General features: G+C 40.5%; 1 protein-coding gene across 1 annotated transcript in view; it reads left to right on the top strand.

The window, feature by feature from the left end:
• Positions 1–18094, top strand: part of CSNK2A1 (casein kinase 2 alpha 1) — a 56195-nt gene extending 38101 nt beyond the window's left edge. The window contains 9 exon segments of the mRNA XM_027078666.1: positions 1862–1921; positions 3440–3523; positions 8164–8274; positions 9185–9286; positions 10790–10890; positions 11721–11869; positions 12898–12984; positions 15172–15248; positions 15250–18094. Of these exon segments, the coding sequence (XP_026934467.1) occupies positions 1862–1921; positions 3440–3523; positions 8164–8274; positions 9185–9286; positions 10790–10890; positions 11721–11869; positions 12898–12984; positions 15172–15248; positions 15250–15306 (828 nt within the window). The 3' untranslated portion in view covers positions 15307–18094.
• The last annotated feature ends 6291 nt before the right edge of the window (positions 18095–24385 follow it).

Below are 24385 nucleotides of genomic sequence, written 5' to 3'. Positions count from 1 at the left end.
CTCCCTTCCTCCCTTCTTTTCAGCTGCATTGGGTCTTAGTTGTGGCACGCGGGATCTTCGTTGAGGCACACGGACTTATCTAGTTGGTGGCGTGCATGTTTTCTCTTTAGTTGTGGTGCACGGGTTCCAGGGTGTGTGGGCTCTCTTGTTGAGGCACGCAAGCTCAGTAGTTGGGACATGCGGGCTTAGTTGCCCTGAGGCATGTGGGATCTTAGTCCCCTGACAGGGATCGAACCCACGTCCCCTGCATTGGAAGGCGGATTCTTTACCACTGGACCGCCAGGGAAGTCCCCTTACAGTGCTAAATTTAAATATAGTCATACTCTTGTACAAACAGTGCTCACTTTCCATATCTTGGTATTTTGCCTTTTTATTTGTTTAGTGCTCTTTCTAATGACCAGTACTTTTATTTCTCACCATTTGACAGTTTACCATTCGTTTGACAGTTTCCGGTGATGTCATACTTAATGAAAGCAACAGCTCATGTTTAGTCAGGATCCGGCCTTAGGACATTCCTCTTTGAAATGATAAAGTTCAAGAAGAAATGTATTGTCTATATATAAAAGCAAGGACTGCTTGCTTATACCTTAGGATTCCTCAGAATCTTTGGGTTCTAGATCTTAAAAAGAGATGGGTGGGGAAGGGTAGTGTAAATTCTGGTAAAGCGCAAACCTCTGCAACAGATACTCTGACTTCTGGCCAATTTCAACAATTCTCAACTCCAGCACAACAGAAGAATGTAGGCACTCTCTTGGGTTTTAATTTGTAAAGTTATTTGACTTGCCTTTGCACCAAGCCAGTATCATTAGGTATATGGGTCTTCCCTGGTGGTGCAGTGGTTAAGAATCTGCCTGCCAATGCAGGGGACATGGGTTTGAGCCCTGGTCCAGGAAGATCCTACATGCCACAGAGCAATTAAGCCCGTACGCCACAAGTACTGAGCTTGTGCTCTAGAGCCGGCAGCCACAACTACTGAGCCCGTGTGCCACAACTACTGAAGCCCGCGTGCTTAGAGCCTGTGCTCTGCAACGAGAGAAGCCACTGCAGTGAGAAGCCCGCACACTGCAGCAACGAGTAGCCCCTGCTTGCTGCAGCTAGAGAAAGCCCACGCACAGCAACGAAGACCCAATGCAGCCAAAAATAAATAAATACATAAATTTTAAAAAAAAGAAATGTTAGGTATCAATAAATGAGTGAATTCTTTTGCTGAGTGGAGGAGAAAAGGAAGAAGAATTGTGTTAGAATCAGAATGATAATTTCAAGGAAAATGTTGTCAGAGGACACCACTGACCATTTAATGATATGTACATTTTTTTAAAGTCAAACTCTTTAGAAACTGGAAAAGGTACATGACATGTTCAGAGTTTACTTTCATGACATGTTCAGAGTTTACTTTCAAATTGGGACAGTTCTATTAAATTGGCTCAGCAGATTTGACAGCAATGCATCTGCATACCCACTGGTGATCTGCAGTGCCTGTAACTGTAGGCCAGAGGTGAATTAATTCCCTACTAAGGAGGCTATGTGTTTGCCCACGTGTTTTATGAGAAGATCTGGAGGTAAATGAAAAACTACAAATGTATATCAGTGCGTGTTGCATATGTAAATTGGTATGTTCCCAAAAGTAGATTATAGCTTCAGCAATATGAACTTAAGTAATTCTTCACTTTTATATATAGAGTTAAAGACCCAAAGTATCTCTTTCGTTTTATATTGGAGAAGTAGAGACTGGTGAACAGACAGATCTTAGAACAGTGGTAAATGAGCCCAGTCTTGATTTGAATTACTACAAATGAGGATGAGAAATTTCCTTCCTTTCAGTACTATTTCATGGCTCAAATGTTGCATTTGTCTTTAACAGCAATTGTACCAGACGTTAACAGACTATGATATTCGATTTTACATGTATGAGATTCTGAAGGTAAGAGAACCTTGAATACTAAATATCTTTAGATCTCCCCTTTGTTAAATAATGGAAATGACTGTAGAAAAGCCAGTGGGTTAACTTCGTAAAATATGGGGTTTGGCGGTCTGTTTATATAAATTTTTAATAAATTAGTAGCATCAGAATTCTTATGCTGATGTAAAGGTTATGGAATAAGGGTCTAGTAAGAATATAATTTATAATGCTTTGGAAGGGGTATTTAGAAGAGAGGTGGGACTCCTTAACAGATATCTCTATCTTGATCTTACGAAAGTTACAGTTAAATTGTCAAAACTTGTAAAAAAAAATAAATAACTCCTGGTGTAATGGCTTCTGGTGTACTTTATTTCACTTAAAATTGAACAAGTAAAACAGTAAGCTTGAACTCAGCCCTCAAAGGGCCATTGTCCTAAAGATTATGTAAATCTGTGCTTAGAGATTGGTGATTTAGAATGAACTTTGATTCCTGAAGTGGGATCACCAAATATATTGCTTCCAGTAGTCAGAAGATCAGCTTTATAGATAAGAAGATTGCTAAGAGTTGGCTAGTGTCTTACTAAATGAGGATTGACATAAAGCCTGCATTTGAACCTTAGAAGTACCCTGAAGAGACTATGCCAGCAGAAATGTTTGATCTTTCCATTCATACAATGATATTTGATCATTCCATTCCATTCAATGATCTCATGCATTCTTGTGGCAAGCAGGACTTCCGAAAGTTAAGGATATGCTTGCCTAACCCTGGGAACCATAGGAACCCAAGTTGCCCTTCAGAAAGGACAAGAACTTGGCCAATGACATCAGCTGACTTGAAGGCCTGGATTAGCAAGCCCCAGAGGTTATGTCACTCACTAGTTTGAGATTGGACATGGTTTTCAAATTGGGTTTGATGTCATAAATCAGGAGTTGGCAAACTCCTTTACAAGGACAAATGATAAAATTTTTGGCTTTGTGGGCCATAGAGTCTTTCTCACACTACTCACCTCTGATGTTGTAGCATTAAAGCAGCCACAGGCAACATGCAAACAAATAGATGTGGCTGTGTTCCGATTAAGCATTCACAAAAACAAGCAGCAGGCCGTATGTGGCCCATGGGCCATGGTTTGCCGACCTCTACTGCATACTCTTAGCTGCTAAAGAATTACTGTTCTTTGAATACAAGGTTTGTAGTACAGATCAGTTTTCTTCTTTTGAGGGGCTCGTGTTTGTGAAAATAATCCACGCTTTGGGTAAGGGGGAGAGATTGGAAGTCATGTAATTGGTGTACGCTTTGAGTCTTTTTAACAAAAAGGATGTTGAAACAACTGTGCAAGAACAGGATTTGAAGTTTAGAGGCCATGCATGGGTTTGCACAAGTCTCTAAAAAGTACCTGCGGAAGTGATTGTCCTTGCTTTGACTCTCAGGAATGTTGTGAGGCTAGAAGGAAAACTGTGGAGGAAAAGGTAAGGGACTTTAACTAAAAAATCACTCTTATACAAGCTAACGCTTTCCTTTCTCACCTGTTCCTCCCACAGGCCCTGGATTATTGTCACAGCATGGGGATTATGCACAGAGATGTAAAGCCCCATAATGTCATGATTGATCATGAGCACAGAAAGGTAAAGTGGTAGATGGACAAGTCTTATTTATCAACATGATAGAGTTAACAACCCATCTTCAACATTTTATTCCTAACATCTGTCATAGTCTGTGGTACCTGTTAGGCACTTCATAAATATTTGATGAATGAATGAATGAACAAATCAGTGTGGAATCTACAATATGACATTAATGAACTTATCTATGAAACAGACTCACAGACACAGAGAGCAAACTGTGGATGCCAAGGGGGAGGGGGGGTGGGGGAAGGATGGACTGGGAGTTTCTAGAATAGATAAACAACAGGGTCCTACTCTATAACACAGGGAACTATATTCAGTATCCTGTGATAAACCCTAATGGAAAAGAATGTATGTATATGTATGACTGAATCACTTTTCTTTACAGCAGAAGTTAACACAACATTGTCAATCAACTAGAATAAAATAAATTTTTTTAAAAAATCACAATGATTAAAACTTTATTCATTCATTCATATTCCTATCAAAAAGAAAACAGATTAGTGTAGTGGGTAAAGCATTAGTTTTGGCAGGGAACCTGGTTTCTAGTCTTATTTATTGAAAAACTATTCTCTTGGGAAATGCCTTTCTCCTCATCTGCCTCTTTTTTTTTTTTTTTAACCTATACAGTGAGTATACAAGTAATATTTGTCTTGCATGCCACTAGGTTATTGTGAGAATTAAGTGTGTACAGTTGTGAAATGGATGAAATATTCAGAAAATGCTGCTGCTTATTAGCAAGTATCATGAGGCCCCTGAGCTCTACAAGTACTTTTAATGAAAGCTGCTGTGTTACATTTCTGTTTTTTAAGGTGACCCAAGCCCACCTTTTATGCAGTGATGGCTCTCTGTTGTAGGCTTTGGGGATATAGGTGATTTGTTCATTCAGTTAGTATTCTTTTAAGCACACACTATGTAATAGGTATTGTTCTGGAGGCTGGGGATATATGTGTGAGACAAAAATAGATTAAAAATTCTTGTCCATAGGAGTTCACAACTGGGGGAGACTGGTAGGATAGAAAGTTAAAAGTGATGTGGAAGGGGCTTCCTGGTGGCACAGTGGTTGAGAGTCCACCTGCCGATGCAGGGGACACGGGTTCGTGCCCTGGTCCGGGAAGATCCCACATGCCATGGAGCAGCTGGGCCCGTGAGCCGTGGCCGCTGAGCCTGCGCGTCCGGAGCCTGTGCTCCGCAACGGGAGAGGCCACAACAGTGAGAGGCCCGCATACCGCAAAAAAAAAAAAAAAAAAGTGATGTGGAAGAAAAAATAAAACAGGAATAGGGAGTGGCAGAGGGTGTTGCAGTTTTAAACAAGGTGGTAAGGAGAAGGTTTCATTAGGAAGGTAACGTTTTGGAGAACGCTTGAAGGGAATCAACCATGCAGTCTCAGGAAGAGGATATAGCAGATGCAAACCCCTGAGACAAAAATGTGCCTGGCGTGTTGGAACAGCACAAGGATAGAGCTGGGATAGAATGAACATGGGGAAGAGGGGAAGGAAAGGAGATCAGAGAGATAAATAGAACCAGATCATGCAAAACCTGGAAGATCACTGTCAGGCCTTTTCTCCGAAGACACAGGGGTTTTGCAGGATTTGAGCAGAGGGTTGGTAAGTTCTCACTTGAGTATTTAAAAGTTCACTACGCATCTATTAGAACAGCTAAAATAAAAAATAGTGACAGTTCCAAATACGGACAAGGATGCAGGGTAACTCAGTCTCTCATACATTGCTGATGGGAATGTCAAGTGGCATACTCATTTTGGAAAGTGTCAAACTATTATTTTATAGTTTTGTCAGTTTCTTTAAAAGCTATAAACAATCCAGCAGTGACATTTATCCCAGAGAAACAAAGACTTAGACATGGTTTTCAAATTGGGTTTGATGTCATAAATCAGGAGTTGGCAAACTCCTTTACAAGGACAAATGGTAAAATTTTTGGTAAAATTTTTGAAGAAAGACTTAGGTCCACACAAAAACCTTCAGTGCATAAATGATTCATCAAACTCTGGTGTATCCATACCATGTAGTATTGTTACTGATTAGTAAGAACTATTGATAATGTAACAGCTTGGATGGGTCTCATGCTAAGTGAAAAAAAGCAGCCTCAAAAAGTTAAACTGATGGTTCCATTTCTATAATACTCTCAAAACGATAGTTAGAAAACAGAGAGGTTACCAGGGGTTAGAAAGTGAGAGGAAGGTATAGCACAAAGGACATCTGTGGTGATGTCCTTTATCTTGTGGTGTAAGCTTTATGAAGCTGCACATGTGATAAAATTGTGTAGTACTATACACACTTATGCATGTAAAACTGCTGAAAAAGAAAGGTCTCTGAATTGTCAGTTTCCTGGTTTTGATATTGTACTATAGTTATGTAAGATATTACCATCAGGGGAACTGGTGAAGGGTACACAGAACATCTCCAAATTCCTATGAATTTATAATCATTTTTAAATAAAAATACTTTTTAAAAGGATCATTCTGGTTCCTGTGTGGAGAATTGAGGGTAAAAGTGAAAGGTAGGCCAGTTAAGAAAAGCAGCTCTTGCAATAAATCAGAGATTGGTGATGGCATGGACCGGAGCAATGGCAGTGGATGTGATGATATGGTTAGAATATGGTAGAGCCAACAGGATTTGTTGACAGATTAGACTTGGGGTGAAAGGGAGACAAGAGTCCAGGGTGAAAAGTTTTTGACCTGAATGACAGGATAAATGGAAGGTAACAGAGGAGGAGGAATCTGGGAGAAACAGGTTTTGCAGGGAATTACCAGAGGTTTAGTTTTGAGATGTCTGTTAGGTGATCACAGAGAGATGGCTGGTGATATGTGTGGGCTAGAGAGTATAGGTGGGAAAAGCAGAGATACTGTGTGTGAAGCCACAAGACCAGAAATGGTCATCTGGGAATACTTATTGATAAGACAGGAAGCTCAGGGACAGCTCTGGAGCACTGATATTAAGAGGTTGAAGAGAAAGATGATAAAAAAGTTATATCTTCTTTCATACCTTTTGTTATATTTCCCTTTGTTTACTAAAAGAAGACACTGAACCTAATTAACTGTGAACTTCTGGAGACAGTACTGGAGCAGTCAGGCATTACTCAGACCCTAGTGCTCACACTTCAAATCATGGTCATGGTTTGCACACAAAGGGCAAATAAGGTTGCCTTTTTTTTTTTTTTTTTTTTTTAATTGGGGTATAGTTGCTAAGGTTGCCTCTTGTCCTTGCTACTACTGTTTCCACTTTCAGAATACATTTTGGTAAGAGCTGTTTTGTGTGGCTTTTCTCTTACTGCATTCACTCAGTAAATATTTTTAGGTTTTCTCCTGTGTACTGGGCATTACATTGAATTCTAAAAATTAGCAAAGGTGAATAAAACAGTCCCTACCCTCAAGGATCTTACTGTCCATATTTTTTTTTAAAGTTTTCTTCTTTACTCAGTTGTTTTTTTTTTTAATAAATTTATTTATTTATTTTTCTCTGTGTTGGGTCTTCGTTGTTATGCGCAGCCTTCCTCTAATTGTGGCAGGCGGGGGCTACTCTTCATTGTGGTGTGCGGGCTTCACATTGCGGTGACCTCTCTTGATGCAGAGTACGGGCTCTAGGCACGTGGGCTTCAGTAGTTGTGGCATGCGGGCTCAGTAGTTGTGGCTTGAGGGCTCTAGAGTGCAGGCTCAGTAGTTGTGGCACACGGGCTTAGTTGCTCCGCGGCATGTGGGATCTTCCCAGGCCAGGGATCAAACCCATGTCCCCTGCATTGGCAGGCAGATTCTTAACCACTGTGCCGCCAGGGAAGTCCCCAGTCCATCTTTTTTTAAAAGGTAGCAAACAAATATTCAGTAAAGAGCTGTAGGTTCTATTAAAGAAATTTTAAGGTTGGTTGGGTAGGGGGGCATATCAAAGACAATAGTTGCTTCTATTTGCATAATTAGAAAAGACTTCATTAAAGGAGCTAACTTAAGTAACTCAAAAGATGAGGTGTTCATCACAGTAGGAGTCTATATTGAATAGTGGAGACATTCTAGTCAGATGAGCAGTTTAAGAAATTTGCAAGCAGCCACATAGCACAGGGAGATCAGCTCAGTGCTTTGTGACCACCTAGAGGGGTGGGAGAGAGGGAGACACAAGAGGGAAGAGATATGGGGACATATGTATATGTATAACTGATTCACTTTGTTATAAAGCAGAAACTAACACACCATTGTAAAGCAATTATACTCCAATAAAGATGTTTTTTAAAAAATCACTAAAAAAAAAAAATTTGCAGAAGCACAGAATGAGATTGTGTTTTTCAGGAACTGTAAGTCTCACTAGAGCAAAGGAATTAGATCCCGGAGAGAACCCTGTATGTCAAGCTAAGAAGTTTTATTTCCATCCTAAATGCAATAGGTGGTCACTGACGGGGTTTCAATAGAGAGTGACATGGCTGTTATTTTTAAAAAGATTACTCTGGGGAATTCCCTGGTGGTCCAGTGGTTAGGACTCTGCGCTCTTGCTGCCGAGGGCCCGGGTTTAATCCCTGGTCAGGGAACTAAAATCCTACAAGCTGCACAGCGCAGCCAAATAGAAAGAGTGCTCTAATGGCAGTGTGAGGGGTAACTCAAAAGATGAAGTCACTCATTATTTATTATCTTCTTATTTCAGCTACGGCTAATAGACTGGGGTTTGGCTGAGTTTTACCATCCTGGCCAAGAATATAACGTCCGAGTTGCTTCCCGATATTTCAAAGGTCCTGAGCTACTTGTAGACTATCAGGTGAGAAGAGGAGGGCAGATAAAATTTTGGTCCTTGTGTTTATTTTGCACATAATTTGCAAAAAATGTCATTTTGCACTTTTGAGTAGGCCATTTATGCACATCCATGGCTATCCCTTTTATAGGAATGTAAAATATGAATCACTTCAGTTCATCTGCCACAACTTATGTTTGTATTGTCATAATGTCAGTAGAATATGAATAGATCTGCATTTGATCCTAACTGAAGAGAAAGACACTTTTTCTAATCAGAAATTACAAAGCTAGTTTGAGAATTGTAAGCTAGATTTAACCAACCTTAAAAGTAAACTGAAAAAAATGTTCTCTTCTTAAATTATATCTAGATATAAAGACCTTCCCTCTACCAAAAAAGAAAAGAAAGCACTCTTCTCACGGAAACAAAATCCTTGGGAATACCTTTCCTGCCCCAGTCCTCCCAGGTGTTATCAGATACCTTAAAAAGTTCAGACTCTGTCCTAGAAATTCCTTTTCTGGGGTCTTGAGGATATAACCCTGAGTTCAAAAAACATTTTATACATAAAAATATTCTTTACAACATTATTTATAACGGTGAAAAACAGAACACTATCCTGTTGTAGGAGAAGTTAAAGATTAAATTCTGAAGCATTCATGCAATAAAAAAATGGTACACGTTAGAAGGTTTCCATAGGCTGACAATTGGGTTGTTCTTACGTAAGTGAAGAAAGTAATTCAAAATAGTATGTACAGATTTAAAATGAGGGTGGGGGAGCATGGGTGGGAATGCATAGAAGAAAAACATGTTTTTGGTATTTGGACTTTAAGTCAGTGGAGTGGTTTGTTTTTAATAAAAAGCTTTTCTTAAAAAATTTGAAGTGACAGGATTCATTCTTGTCATTTCATGTGTGATGACGACATTTTCTTTAATGCAGATGTATGATTATAGTTTGGATATGTGGAGCTTGGGTTGTATGCTGGCAAGTATGATCTTCCGGAAGGAGCCATTTTTCCATGGACATGACAATTATGATCAGGTGATATATGTTGTTCCTATTAGGAAATTTACTGGTCTTACCAAGTGACGGCCAGATCTGCTTACCCATTAGAAACTGCAGTGGATCTTGCTAAAATACAGATGCCTGGCCCCCCGCACCTGAGAGCTATTAAATTAATAAGTTAGAATCTGAGAGTGGGACCCTAGAATAATTTTCAAATATTTGCTTGTCAGCCAACCTGACATTGATCCTCGGATTGGTGTCTTGGGAACTATTGGTTCAGCTTTTGAAATTAGAGTTTTTCCTTTGCATTGCTTGTTTAATTGTGAGATATACTTGTATATACATGTTTTAGGAAATATTTTACAATTCAAAGAATAATAGTTTAAAATATAGGATATTACCTTAGAATCTCCTAATGTGAACTTTTATTAGGGTTAGGAATGTTTTCTTCAACATATTGGTTTATATGTGGTATTTCTTGATCCTTTTGTCTCGTCATACAGATTGAGTTGATGTATGTCAGTAGAAATATAGATGGTATTTTTTATACTAGCTGCACTTCCCCTTGTAGATCAAGGGGCCATTTCATTCAAGGGAACCTGGAATGATTCTAGGGCCTTGTGGAAGGTACTGTTGCCTTGTTTGATCACAATGACTTTTTTTTTTAATTAAACTTTATTTTAAGGTAATGTAAATTCATGTGAAGTTGTAAGAATTCATACAGAGAAATATGGTGTGCCTTTTATCCAGTTTCCCCCTAACATAACTTTTTGCAAAACTATGTACAGTATCACAACCAGGATGTTGATATCAATATAACCAAGGTACAGAACATCTCTGTCACCTCAAGGATCCTTCATTTGCCCTTTTATAGTCGCACCAAGTTCCCCTCCCCCTCTTTTATGCTTCTCTGTTGTAATCTCCATTTCTGCAATTTTATCATTTCGAGAATGTTATATACGTATGATGACCATTTTTCACATGAGTCGAAGAATACCATGTGAATTCAGTTAAAATCAGCAACTCTTTATCAGGTGCCATGCAGAATTGAGGAATATAGACAGAAAGAAAGAATAGCCCCTCATCTCAGAAGTTCTTCATAGTCTGTCTAGCAAGGGAACCAAACATATAAGAAAGTAAGTTACAGTAGTAAATGTCAGAGTAGAAGTGTAGACAAGATACAAAAGACCGTTGTAATGGGAATGAGTGGTCTGAGTATATGGGGTTGGAGGGGAGCTTCCCAAAGGAAGTGACATCTTCAGCTGGGTTGTAAGGGGGAAAAAAATAAGACTTCACTAGAAGGAAGGAAGCAGGTTATAAAGTGGTTTGCTTTTTCTGTTTGATACATTCACATCAGTAATAATTTAGGGAACGTTATGTGGAAATCCATTCATGTTGTGCAAAAAAAATTGAAGTAAATTGGTTGTAACGTTCATACCTGTAGCCATGATGATCCATTCTGTTAATTCAGTCATGGTTAATTGTTGATTTAATCATGTAATATGCTTTTGGTGTGGGTTTTGTCTTCTTCAATCCTAGTTGGTGAGGATAGCCAAGGTTCTGGGGACAGAAGATTTATATGACTATATTGACAAATACAACATTGAATTAGATCCACGTTTTAACGATATCTTGGGCAGGTAAGTCACAAAATAAAATCTGTGCATCTGTGCCTTAAGCAGTTTGGGTGTAAACTGGTACTTTGGATCCCCAGAATAGTTATGTTCTCTTTGCCAGCACTGCTGAGGTATCTCTGGTCCACTGCTACAGAATGCTGCATAGGCAGGCCTGTGATAAAAGCATTGGATTGAATGGCCATTTCCCCAGATGCACTTACAGGATTCTGAGTGTGGAGGTTGTAGTCAGAAGATTCCTGACTATGTAGAGTCTAGTAGAAGGGTTACAGTTGAGTCAGAAATCAAAATCTCCTGATTCAACTTGCTTCTCTAAATGACAGAATTGTCTCTAAGAGAAAGAAATAGTCATAGAATAAGTACATGCTTCAAGACTGATGTGCAGACAACAGACTCTAAAAATAGTGACTAGACACAATACTAACTCATTCACCACTTAACAGGAAGAGGTGAACTTTCTTGATACAAAGGCTTTTCCTGTCCAAGTGGCAGAGATGCCAGGAAAGGGGATGTGGGGGATGGGGAGGGAAGCCTGGTTAGCCCAGCCACCTGGCCCTCCTTGCTGTGCAGGAGCATTCAGTCCTGTAAAGTAACCTGAATTATGTTTCATAAAATTGTGGGGACCCAGATTTCTCTTTTCTGCGACACTGCTATTTCCAGTCTCTCCAATTAGCTTTGTTGTCTCTGCAGTGGCAGAGCGGTATAAGACTAGTCTCTTGAGTTTTTATTTCTCTTGTGATTGGCTGGAATCCTAGCCACTAAGGAAAATGTAGGAGTGAAATGTTGGGCTTCTCTGCCCCTTGGTCCATTTCTCATTCCCCCTTTTGGCTCTGCAGACATTCCCGTAAGCGATGGGAACGCTTTGTCCACAGTGAAAACCAGCACCTTGTCAGCCCTGAGGCCTTGGATTTCCTGGACAAGCTGCTGCGGTACGACCACCAGTCACGGCTCACTGCAAGAGAGGCCATGGAGCACCCCTATTTCTGTGAGTCCAGCTGTTCAGTCCACAGAGCCTGTGCAGGCCTGCCCAGTAGATTGTACCAGGCAGGGGAGAATATATGCTGTGAAGAAAGCCCTGGGCCCAGAGCCCTACAGAACAGAATTGGAATTCCAACCTCCTGTACTTAGCTTGCTGCAAGGTTACTTCACCCACAGTGAGCCTTGGTTTCTTCAGTGGGGACCATGATTGTTGAGAGGATTCTTATCTAACACAGAGTACCTGACTCATGATCACTCCTAAATACATTGCTTTTCTTACTGTGTGGGTGACACTTCTCAGTGGCTAGTCTGGAGTGGTTGGATTAGAACATACAGCCCTATATCTGTCCCGTCTCTTGTTAATCATTTGTTGGAGAGAGCCAAAAAGGCTTGAAAACTTTACTGTAGGAACACCTTGACCTAGGTTTGTGAGTATAGCTAACTGTTGTCATGAATGAAAATGCCACTTAGCTGCACCCCATCCTCACTGTGTTGGGTTGTTCCTTGGGGAGTGGTTGGGTGGTATTTTAGTGAATCAATTACACTCTTGCTCAGTCTCCTGTACCTGAAGCAGACTGAAAGGCTGATGGAGATGTAGAGTGAAGTCTGTGGTCATAGCACTAATTTGCACAAGCCTGTAGTTTTGGCCTGTTTGGCACCAAGCTGTAAACCGCAGTAAAACCAATTCACTCTGATAATATATTTCTGTTTGGGTAAGGGTAAATTGTATTATGTCATTAAATTCTAACAGGATTGGTTTTGTTTTAAATTAGCTCTACTATGGATAATTACCTCCTTTTCCTACTATTTAGTTCAGTAGTTGGCCTTTACCACAGTTTGACAGGAAAGATAGTTTTATTTTGTATTACTTGTTCAATTCATAGTGAAGGCAGTTGACACCTTAATTCTATTACTAAGGGAATAATATGGAATACAAATAAAATGTAAAGGATGAGGATGACTGCTTTAAGGCCCCAGCCCATTAGTTTAATCCTTGAAGCATAACAGAATCTAACCTTTTTGTCTCTTTTCTAGACACTGTTGTGAAGGACCAGGCTCGAATGGGCTCATCTAGCATGCCAGGGGGCAGTACGCCTGTCAGCAGCGCCAATATGATGTCAGGTCAGTTCATTGGTAAATTTATTTTTTTAAGAAAAGATAGAAGTCAGTTATCATTCTTAATTTTGCTCCCTCTTTATGACCTGATTTCTGTGGCCCTCCCTCTTCTCTATAATGATTACCTTATTGACATACTGCCCTGTATGGCTCTCCCCACCGGGTTTCAGGATGCTTTTGAAACCTGGTATACCTTAATGGCCCTGCCTTGAGTAAGAGTATCAACAGTCTCTTCTAGGCCAGAATCACAAAAATTATTTGGGACTTGAAAGTCTCAACAAGCCATGAGGAGTAAAGAGATCCTTTCATCTCACAGGTTAGAGTGACAGTAGGTGATGCTGTCCTCAGAAACAAGATTAAGAAAATGAGGGCGAGTAGAGATGGGGTTTGTACATGGGTATATATGCGTATAAGAATGGTTCTCGGGCTTCCCTGGTGGCGCAGTGGCTAAGAATCTGCCTGCCAATGCAGAGGACATGGGTTCGAGCCCTGGTCCAGGAAGATCCCACATGCTGCAGAGCAACTAAGCCCGTGTGCCACAACTACTGAGCCTGCACTCTAGAGCCCGCGAGCCACAACTACTGAAGCCTGTGCGCCTAGAGCCCGTGCTCCGCAACAAGAGAAGCCATTGCAATGAGAAGCCCGCGCACCGCAACGAAGAGTAGCCTCCGCTTGCTGCAACTAGAGAAAAGGCCGCGCGCAGCAGCAAAGACCCAACACAGCCAAAAATAAAATAAATAAAATTAATTAATTAAAAAAAGAATGGTTCTCTGAGTTTTTCCAGAGCAACTACAGTGTACCTAGTAAATTATAATGTTTTATATGAAATTATCTTTAATGTTGTTGAGTCATTATGATTTAGAGCGAGTTTTTACCCAGAAGAAACCAGTTACCCAAAAGAAGCCATAGGCCTGTCCCCTAAGAATTATATATGTAGGCAGCGTCCACATGGATATACTCGTGATCGTGAGGGTACTTAGACACCCTCAAAGAATTGCTGTTGTCTGAATTCTTTTTTTAAAGAACTAGCTGCCTTCTAGAGTTTATCCTCTGGGTATCATGCCAACGTGCAAAATGATATATGTCCAAGTTTACTCATTCTAGCCTTATCTGTAATCAAAGAACATTAAAAACAGCTCCGTGTAGAGTAGGGAACTGATAAAATGAATTACAGGGCATCCATTCAGTGGAATCCTATATGGCTAGAGAAAAGAATGAGTGTTTCGTGTTCTTGTCTAGTTTCAACTCCAAAGTAGTAATGTGAAATGAAGAAAGCAAGATGCAGGACCATGTCCAAGACCAGGAATGGGCAAGAATATATAATCACATTCTTATATGTGATTCTTATATGCATATTTTTATAAAATTATATTTAAGTATATGCATAAAATATTTCTGGAAGGATACACCCCAAAAGTGGTGCCGTAAGTTGGCCAAGTGACAGGGCAAGGGAGAATTCTCACTGTGTACTCTTTTCAGCTATTTTTAAGTCATGTAACTATATTGGCTATTCAGAAAATATACAACATTTTGAAAATGTAAAGAACTAGCTGATTGAGGGCAGTCTAACAGGTAATCTGATCATGGGTGGAAGAAACTAAATGCAAGTCAATCCTAAAACACTATTTTAGCTTACAGATGAGAAATGATCCTTTCTGCACTGAAAATGCTGGCTAACAAGGGAATGTGGTCATGAGCATGAACTTTGACTCCAGCCTTCTACTGTTCAGTTCATAGTGACTAGCCACATATGGCTATTTATATTAACTGAAATCAAATAAAATTGTAAAATCAGTTGCTTAGCTACACTAGCCACATTGCAAGTGCTCAGTAGTCACATATGGCTAGTGGCCATTAGTACAGATTACAGAGCATAAAGTTTGGTTGGACATGCTGCCCTAGACAGGCTTGGGTTGGAATCCAAGCATAGATGCCACTTACTAGCCATGCACCTTGGACAAACCGCTTAAACTCTCCAAACTTAGATTTCTTTACCTGTCTACTAAATTTATTGGACCTTGTCATTTTAATTTGTGAAGATTTAATTTGAAATTAGATTTACTTTGTAAAAATCTAAGGAGAGGCCTTTAATAAAATGAGAATTTGTGTCACTTTTGCGATAGGTGCTCTGAAAAACTGGTGACTTAAGATTTCCATGGTGTCTCTAGCTCACTGTCAGCTGTTGTCTTTCAGGGATTTCTTCAGTGCCAACCCCTTCACCCCTTGGACCTCTGGCAGGCTCACCAGTGATTGCTGCTGCCAACCCCCTCGGGATGCCTGTTCCAGCTGCCGCTGGCGCTCAGCAGTAATGGCCCTTCTGTCTCCTGATGCCTGAGCAGAGGCTGGGGAGTCACTCACTCCCTCGATGCAGCTTGCGCCTGCGGGGGGGGAGGGTGAAAGACTTCAGAAGCACCGTGTCTGAACCGTTGCTTGTGGATTTATAGTAGTTCAGTCATAAAAAAAAAAAAAATTATAATAGGCTGATTTTCTTTTTTTTTCTTTCTTTTTTTTTTAACTCGAACTTTTCATAACTCAGGGGATTCCCTGAAAAATTATCTGCAGGTGGAATATTTCACGGACAAATTTTTTTCTCCCCTTCCAAATTCAGTTCCTCACCACTAAAGAACAAAGATAAACCAGCCTCAATCTGGCTGCTGCGCTTGGGTGGAGATCTCTTCCCATGCCCACCATTGCTCTCCTACCATCCCACACTTCGAGGGGTTTGTATTTCATGCTCTCCTCCAGAGATTACAAAAATGTAGCTTCTTGAAGGGAGGTGGGAAGGAAGGAGGAAGGAAGGACCCAACCTATAAGAGCAGTGTACTGCTAGTCACTTATATCACTTTACTCCAAAAGTGCTTCAGTGGGGTTATACTGGTGAATCTAGTGGAAATATGTCTTAGTTACACTGAGATGCTGAAAATCTACCCAAAGTGCAGACAGGTCCTGAAAACGTCTGTTCAGTATGAATCATGTCTTATTGACCTAACCTAAATCCAACTCACTTATAATTTAGTTTCAGTTCAGTTTAAAACTTTAATACTGTCCCTCCCAGGCTCCTTACCTTGGTCCTCTTCCCCTTTCATCTCCCAACATGCTCTATAGCTGGTAGGAGGGGGAAGGCAAAGTCTTTTTCAATTTTCTTTGACTTGGCCCTTTTGAATTCAGTTAGTTACTGGGTATAATTATTGCTTTTTACAAAAGAAAAAAACATTGTCTATGTTGGTTTCATGCTAGTAACTCTTGAAGAGCTAGTGAGAGATGTGGCCACTGCATTTTATTTTAAGCTTTCTACCTTTTCCTCCTACCTTCCCCTTCCCTCACATGCCATCCATTGAGAAGACCTGCCCCTCAGTCTTGTAAATGTACCTGAGAGGTAGGAGCAGAGCCACTATCTCCAGTGAAACTGAAATGGTAGACCTGTAATTGTGGGAAAACTAAACTCTCTTGTTACAGCCCTGCCACCCCTTGCTGTGTGTATATATATAATACTTTGTCCTTCATATGTGAAAGATCCAGTGTTGGAATTCTTTGGTGTAAATAAACGTTTGGTTTTATTTATCAAGGTTAGATTTAAGTTCCCTGTGTAAAGGTCTCGCTGGGTGGGTGGCTCACGTTCACATCTGAGGGGCCTGCAGCCCTGTACCGTGGAGGCTTCCCAAGGCCCCCATTTTTATACAACCCTCGTTCAACCCATGGTACCGGGCAGGCAGAGAGGCCTTAAAAAAGCTCCACAAGCCAAAGCGTCTCTGGGGATTAAGGATCCTTTGCCATAAATTCATTTTGTGTCTCAGCAGTGCAGGGATTGGGGATGGGAAGAGTCGCCAGTTTTTGTGTGTTTGTGTGTGTAAAGTGGATTTTCCACTGTAATCCAGCCACCTAAGTTTATCAGGTGCTTCACTGAGGAAGCCTAGTTTTTTAAGCACAATAGCAAAACCATCAGCTCTGTATTTTCTCCTGTTGCTTCATTACCGTAGCTGCTTGTGGGGACTAGGAAAAATTCTTCCAACATATTTTAAGGCCTGAAGTCTTAGTTCCCCATTCTCCTACCTTTATAGATTCACAAGTCTTTCTCACCTGGGCGTCATAGATAAACATAATTGTTTGAGGAGTTGAATTTAATGAACTTATCTAACTTTGTAACCCATCTTAGCTCTAGTAACTTTATCAGAGGTGGTGGCTTTAGTGAATATAATGGTAAACTTTAGAGGAAGCTAAAGCCTCCTTTTATAGTGCTTCTCAACCATAGGGAAAACATTCTATGTGGCAGGGTGATCTTCTTCGTGGCCACTTACAGTGGATATTTATTGTTCTCGACCCTTTTATGCCCTAGAATGCTGTGGGGGTTACCATGTTGAATTTGTGCAGAACCTCAAAGCACCAGATGTGCCAGAGATGCAGTTTGAGATTACGTTTGCACTGGATTGTGATTTGAACAGGACACTTATGACTGATGAATTATTTCTTTTGAGGTGGGGAGGAGGGCTGGAAATCAAGACTTCACATCCCACCCTTGTAGCTCAGAGAACCTAGGTGTAGCTGAGGCTGATGTGGGGAGCTGCAAACAGCTGGACCTCCTAACATGCATCAGACCTTGCAAGAAACGTAAGGTGAATGCAGAGGACTCTGAAATGCCACCCAAGAGCCTTTTAAAAGAAATAGAAGTATTTAAAATGCTACTTAAGGAGTCACTGCAGAAGCATGAAAAAAAAAAAAAAAGACCCAATTGGGTGGGTGGGTGGGGGGCAAGGGTTTACAGAGGAACAACTTCTGTGTTGTTGTAAATTACCTCATCTGTATACCTTGTATTGGGACACTTCATTTCTCAGCACTACCTGTGTCTGCATTGATTAGATGGCAGGAAATGGAAAGCCAATCTAAGACACTTGTGTTGGCAATTACTCTGAAAGGTTCTTTAAGTATTTTTTTAACTTTGTTTGAAGTGCTCCCTCCCCCCTTTTAAGTTTGAAGTCATAAGTTCCCCCTCCCCACCTTGATGATTTATTGGTTGTAATTGTATTGTATTTGGTATAACTAAAACATAACTGTGCTGGGAAGAAGTTGTGCCATGAAGGTCTTTAATTTTTTTTTAATAAAAACATTTAAACAAATGAAATGTCCCTGCAGCCTGAGCAATATGCTTCTCCAACCGACACCGTGTGTGTGACAGATGGCTTAGTTCTCAAGTGCTTTGAATTTAATACTGGGCTGATGGAGATGTGAAATGGGATGAATTAAGGTTGGTTGAGGAGCACTGAAGTGTAGGAGTTTTTGACATTGAGATACAGTGAAGAGAGCATGATGTTGTTGCTAAACAGGACTGGTTTCATTCCTGCCCTCGTCACACACTTGGCTACTTGGCAAGTTACTTCTGAATCTGTTTCATCATCTATAAAATGGAGCCACTGCTTCTTTGGGATTAAATGAGAGTGAATGTCAAGTGTCTGGCACCTCTTATGCCCTTGTTCAACCTAATACCCCTGGCCCCTGGTATGGGGGATTAGTCCTTGGCCCTGACTTTGCAAGTAACTCACAGTATGATCTCTCCTCTGGCTCTCTTGGGACCAATGTGTGTTCAGTCAGGGGAGTCTGGATGAGATGTCTTCTGAGTTCCTTTTCAGCTCTGACACTGATTTTAGAAAGTTTGAATTGGTGCGTAAATACAGAGGTACATGGAGACAGTTGGTTTGTTAGCAGAAAAGGCCAGTGCTCAGTGAATGGCAGTAAGCCCTGTGGAAGGTCAGCCTTGGAGAGACCTCCAGTGCAGGAGGCAACGTGCAGTCTCGGTGCCTGGAATGAAGGCATATGCTGGTGAGCAAATGGGGACATACTTGGCAGCTTTAATAGAAACTACCAAAAGGGCTGGTAAAAGAGGTGAACAGAGTTTACTTATTAATGTCAAATGAGTAAATTCTACAACAGTATATACTTGAATTTTCATTTATTCTTTATCATTTAACAACAGTTGAAAAGTTGAAATCAGGAAATGCCGTTATCCCAAATTCTTAGTTTCCTTTAAATGTTCAGTGCATCCGTATGTTAATAATATTGGGAGTTGAGAAGTGTGGTTTAGATAAAAGGAACCATTGTGTAATATCTTATATCTGAAATGCCTAACTTACATGAACATTAATTTCTCACATTTACTCTTATTTTATCCATGAGACAGATAGGAAGATTAAGTTGTTAGAGTGGGCCTGTTAGAGACAGAGGAATATATTTGGTAAAATTAGATCTTCAGGGTATGGCTAATTACTGTAGTCCTAAAGTAGTAGAGAAATTGTGGATTGGTTGACAGATTTGGAAATTTTTATTTCCTCTCAATCTTTAAATTTCATCTTGTTTCACCTGTTGTCAAGTGTGGTTACAATTAGAACTGACCTTTTGCGTATCTCTTGAAAACATCTAGTTTTGTCACCACTCCCACTAGCAGATTTCTCTCCTGAGATTAGAACTGGGTTTGAGTAGTTGTTTAATCGTAACAGTCCTTGCCTGTACTTCCCTGCTGGTAATTTCCTCCTCCCTTGTGCTGATTGATGCTCCATCCTATGTAAAAGTCAGCTCTCTCTGCTTCCCCCAGTGCTGTCACTACCCCTGCACCCTTTTTCCTTATAACACCTGACCTTATGTTATTTTTGTCTCTCTCCCCACCTGCATGTAAAGTCCCTGATGACCTTGTATGTCTTACTAATCTGTGCATCCTCATAAAAAACTTTTAAGTGTGTTAATATCCTTCAGAATTGAAGAGGATCAAATGGAGTAGCACGAGGAAAATGCTTAGCATCATACCAGCTTAATAATAGATGCTCAATAAATAGTAATTCCATCCTCCACTCCCAGTTCCACCTTCCCCCTCCTCCACACACAATAAATTAGTGGGAGTGTTGTTGAATAAAGGACATCTCAAGATGAGAAGAGCCTTGTTCGTAGATGTGCAGCTATAATTATGAGCCACAGGCCAGACTGGATTAACATGACAAAATGTTTATTTAATGTTTACTAATTTATTTTAATTATTTAATAATTTAATGAGCCCTTGGTGAAACCTTGAGTGGCTGAAGGTTGAGCAACGATCCTGACCAATTTAGTAGAATTAGGTGCTACAATATCCCCTGCTTTCCACCATTGGTATATAACAATGTGAAATTCAGGCTGTTCTCCAAGTAGAACAGATACATAGAGGGTGTCACAAGGTAGTCTGGTTCTGGAGTCAATGTGGACGAGTGCTTTCTAGATTTCATAACTCTACTATGATTATGTGCTAAATTTACCACTTCAGAGAAGCAACGTCGTAGAACTATAAATGCCCTGGTTCTGAGAAGAGTTATGGCTGGCTGTGTAGTTCTGGCTCAGTAATTTAACCTCTCTGAATCTTCAAAACTGACTTAAATTATTATTGTAAAACATTTTAGATGTACCAAGTTGTAAAGAGGCTGTAACACACCCATGAACCCACTGCCCGTTAAGTCTATATTACCAATACAGACGAAGCCCCTTTTGCCCCTCTTCTCTTCCTCCCTGCCCCAGAGGTTCTAATATCTTCTTCATATGTAAAATTGGGGTGTTAATACCTATTTTACAAGGTGGTTATAAGATTAGATGATAATGTTTGGAAAGTGCCTGGCACACAGTAGAGTTGGGCTAAATATTCACTTCCACTCTGAACTGTATAGTTGTGCAGGTTACGTGCAGAAAAAGATTCCATGTCTATAGGAATGCCATAGACTTGTGCATTTATTTCTACAGTTTTACAGTAGATGGCAGTAAAATACCTGGTTCTAGAAGAAAAAAATCCATGCATTAAATGACAGGTTTTCAACAGATGCAGGTTGTTTCTAATTTCCATGAAGGCCAGCATTGCCCTGTTCTCACCCCCTCTCACTCTTCTCCTCTAAGAGTCTATCACTCTTATCTCCTCTGAATTTTTAATTTCTCTACTGAAAGCCAAATATTTTTGCACTATAGCAAATTACAGTCTGGATTTGCCTCCCTGTGGTCATAATCACCAGAGATTCTTAGTGGTCTCAATGTAAGAAGCTCTTCCCCAGGCACCTCCAGATGGGAGTTTATAGGATGGACAGTCCCTTTCTTAGGGAAGTTCCCGAGGGGATTGGGTATTTCTGAGTCGGCTTTACTCTTGCATCATCTGCTTGGACAGAATTTTCTTGGCTCCTCTAATGATGAAAAGGAAAAGCAGCAGCAGCTGGCAGCTGGTTTCCTGATTTCACCCTGTGAGTCAGAGTCTCGGCTACAGCTAAACATTTGTAGACTTATCTAGAAAGGGAGCACTTTGCTCCTCTGTGTTGAACAGTTCTGGGAACTCCATGGTGAACTTCCTATGAAGAAACCTAAATACCCACAGCTCTCCACACCTCATTCTTTTCCCTGCTCACCCACTCAGCTCTGTCCCCTCAGCCCAGAATCAGAGTTTCTTATGGACTCATTTTCTTGACTGGTCTTTCCAGAATTCGTTTATAAAATATGCCGCTCAACAAACGTGTTGATGTCTGCGAGCCTGGTCCTACGCTAAACACTGGAGATTGGGAGAGATGAGACGCAAGCAGAAAGGCAGGAAACAAATTGTTCCCCAGGAAAAAATCATATTGCTAGTCAGCATGGTGGATTGAGCTAACTCGTAAGTACCCACCTCCTGCTCCAAATATGTGAGGATGCTGACTGACATAATTTACTTTCAAATAAATAGCCAATTTCAAAGAAAAAAGTGGAAATTCCCAGGTGGCAGAAAGGAAGACAGCATTCATCCTGAAGGTAAGTGGGTATTGAAGTCACAGTGAGCCCCCAACACAAGGCTTGGATACAGATGGGCCTCAGAGCATAGGGGCTAAGGTTTGAATGCCCCCAGGGAGATAGGAGACAGCCTCAGTGCCTCTGAAGGTAAAAACAAAGAATCCCCTGGCACTTGAAAGAAAAGGCTGCTTCTGGGAAAAAGATTAGAGGAAAACAAAATATTAGCTGTAGTTGCTTCTGGGAAGGGAGTTTGTGATGTTGTACAAAAACTCCTTAGGAAGAAAGAAGTCCTGAACTCTTGGGGGAGGAAGAATGGTCAGGAAAGCCTTCCCAGAGGAGGGACTGCTGGAGCTGGCTTGAGAGAGGTCCAGCCTTAGCAGGTTCGAGCTGCCAGAGCCCGCACTTGCCATCAGAACCCACGTCTCTTGCTTAGTTCTGCTTCTTGGACTGCCTTTTCATAGCTGTGCTTCCAGGAATCCCTGTCCAGGTTTCTAACAAATCATTATAGATAAACTTTCTTTCTCTTGCTTTTTGCTCTCTGGTCCTTTCAACAAAAAACACATTTATCCTCACACAGATCTCTAGGTCAGCTATAGTTCAACTGACCTAAACTGGTTCAGCCAAGCAGCTCTGCTTCAGGTTGAGGATTGACTGGACTGGACTGGGCTCCTGTGTTGATTGGTTTCAGGTTTGCTCCATGTAGTTCCTTCTGGGTCCCATGCCGAAGTTGCGGCAGCTACCCAGGGCACGTTCTGGTGGATTGCTGGGGCACAAGAGGCCAAAGGACAGACACCAAGCCAGAGAGAAATCCAAGAAGCTCTAAGAAGACCAAGCAAACTTATACACAACTAGGCATATCCTATTCAAAATGCTAAAACAGAAGACAAAAATCTTAAAGGCAGCTCAGAGAAAAAAATGACATTGCCTACAGAGGAAGCTAAGAATTATCAGAGACCATGCAAGCTAGAAGACAATGGAGTGACTTTAGGGCTGAAAGAAAAACAAAACAGTCAATTTAGAATCCTATACCCACTGAAAATATCTCTCAAAATGAAGAAGAAATAAAGCTTTTTCTCAAAGAAAAACTGAGGGAATATATTGCCAGAAGAAATATTAAAGGAATATTAAATATTAGAGGAAGTTCTTCAGACAGACGGAATATGATGCCAGACAGAAACTTGCATCTACACAGTGAAATTAAGAGTACTGGAAATGGAATAAATGAAAGTAAATTTTTTTAAAAAAATTAATTGCCTTAAAAAAATAATTGAAGTCTAAAGTAGGAGGTCATCAAACTTTCTGTAAAGGAACAGATAAATAGTTTAGGTTTTGCAGGTTATATGATCTCTTGCAAGCAATCTACTGTTTGTGGCATGAAAGCAGTCTTAGACAATAGGTAAGTGAGCATGGTTGTGTTTCAGTAAAACTATGGACTCAGATTTGGATTTCATATAATTTTTATGTGCCGCAAAGTATTCTACTTTGATTTTTTTGCCAATAATTTAAAATTGTAAAAGCCATTCTTAGCTCAGGGGCCATACAAAAGCAGTCAGTGAGCTGGTTTTGGCATGCATGTGGGTCATCCTTTGCTGGCCCCAGGTCTAAAGCAAAAAAACTAGCAATGAATTGTGTATTTATAGTGTACGTTAAATTTTTTAAATGTGAATAAATGAATTGATATATCCATATGATGAAATACTAAACAATAAAAAGTAATAAACTTGATAAGTGCAACAACATGGGTCAATCTTAAAATAATTATGCTGAGTGAATACCAGACAAAAAAGACTACATACATTCCATCCATATAATATTCTAGATAATGCAAACTAACTAGTGACAGAATGTAGTTAAGCGGTTGTCTGCAAGTGTGAGGTGAGGCGGGGTTCCGGGTAGAAGGGGAAGAGAAGGAAGGATTTCAGAAGTGAAGCAAAGCATGTGACAACAGCATGGAGAACAGAAGGGAGGAAATGGGAATCTACAGTTGTAAGGTCTTTATACTATCCATGAAAGCAGGATATTTGAAGGCAAATTGGTTAATTTAAAATGTGTATTGTAAACCCTAGGGCAATCACAAATTAATCTCCACCTCTTGCCTACTCTCAGTCCCAGGGTCTGGGGACTTTTCTTGGAAATTCTGAGACAAAGACGATTCAGCTATATTTCACAGGGTCAGATGCAGAAAGTATGTGAGAGCTGGGGCTGCCAGAGTCATGAACCCAGGGCCTGTGGGAGAATGCAGTCAACATGAAGAAATGGGCAGCTGAGAGAGAGAGAGAGAGAGGGGACGCAGAAGGGCAAGAACTTTTCAGTTACTTGAGCCAGTAAATCTTTTTGCCTGTGCTTTTTTTGGGGGGTGGGGGGGGTAAAATTTCCCGTCACTTGCTGTTTAACAAAATACCACAAATTGATTAAAGGCCTACAGGAGAATATCTGCTGCTTTGAATTTCTCCAGGTAAGGCCTGCACCTTCTTTTAAAGCAGCGGTCCCCAACCTTTTTGGCACCAGGGACCGGTTTCATGGAAGACAATTTTTCCACGGACCAGTGGGGAGGGATGGTTTGGGGATGATTCAAGCACATTAAATTTATTGTGCGCTTTATATATTACAGTGTAATAATAGAAATAATAAAATAATTATACAACTCACCATAATGCTG

This window comes from Aethalodelphis obliquidens, unplaced genomic scaffold (assembly GCF_003676395.1).
Source record: "Aethalodelphis obliquidens isolate GAN/ISIS:26980383/991018 unplaced genomic scaffold, ASM367639v1 scaffold42, whole genome shotgun sequence".
Classification (NCBI taxonomy): domain Eukaryota; kingdom Metazoa; phylum Chordata; class Mammalia; order Artiodactyla; family Delphinidae; genus Aethalodelphis; species Aethalodelphis obliquidens.
Note: the sequence above shows the minus strand (reverse complement) of the source record. Positions and strands in the feature narration are given on the sequence as shown.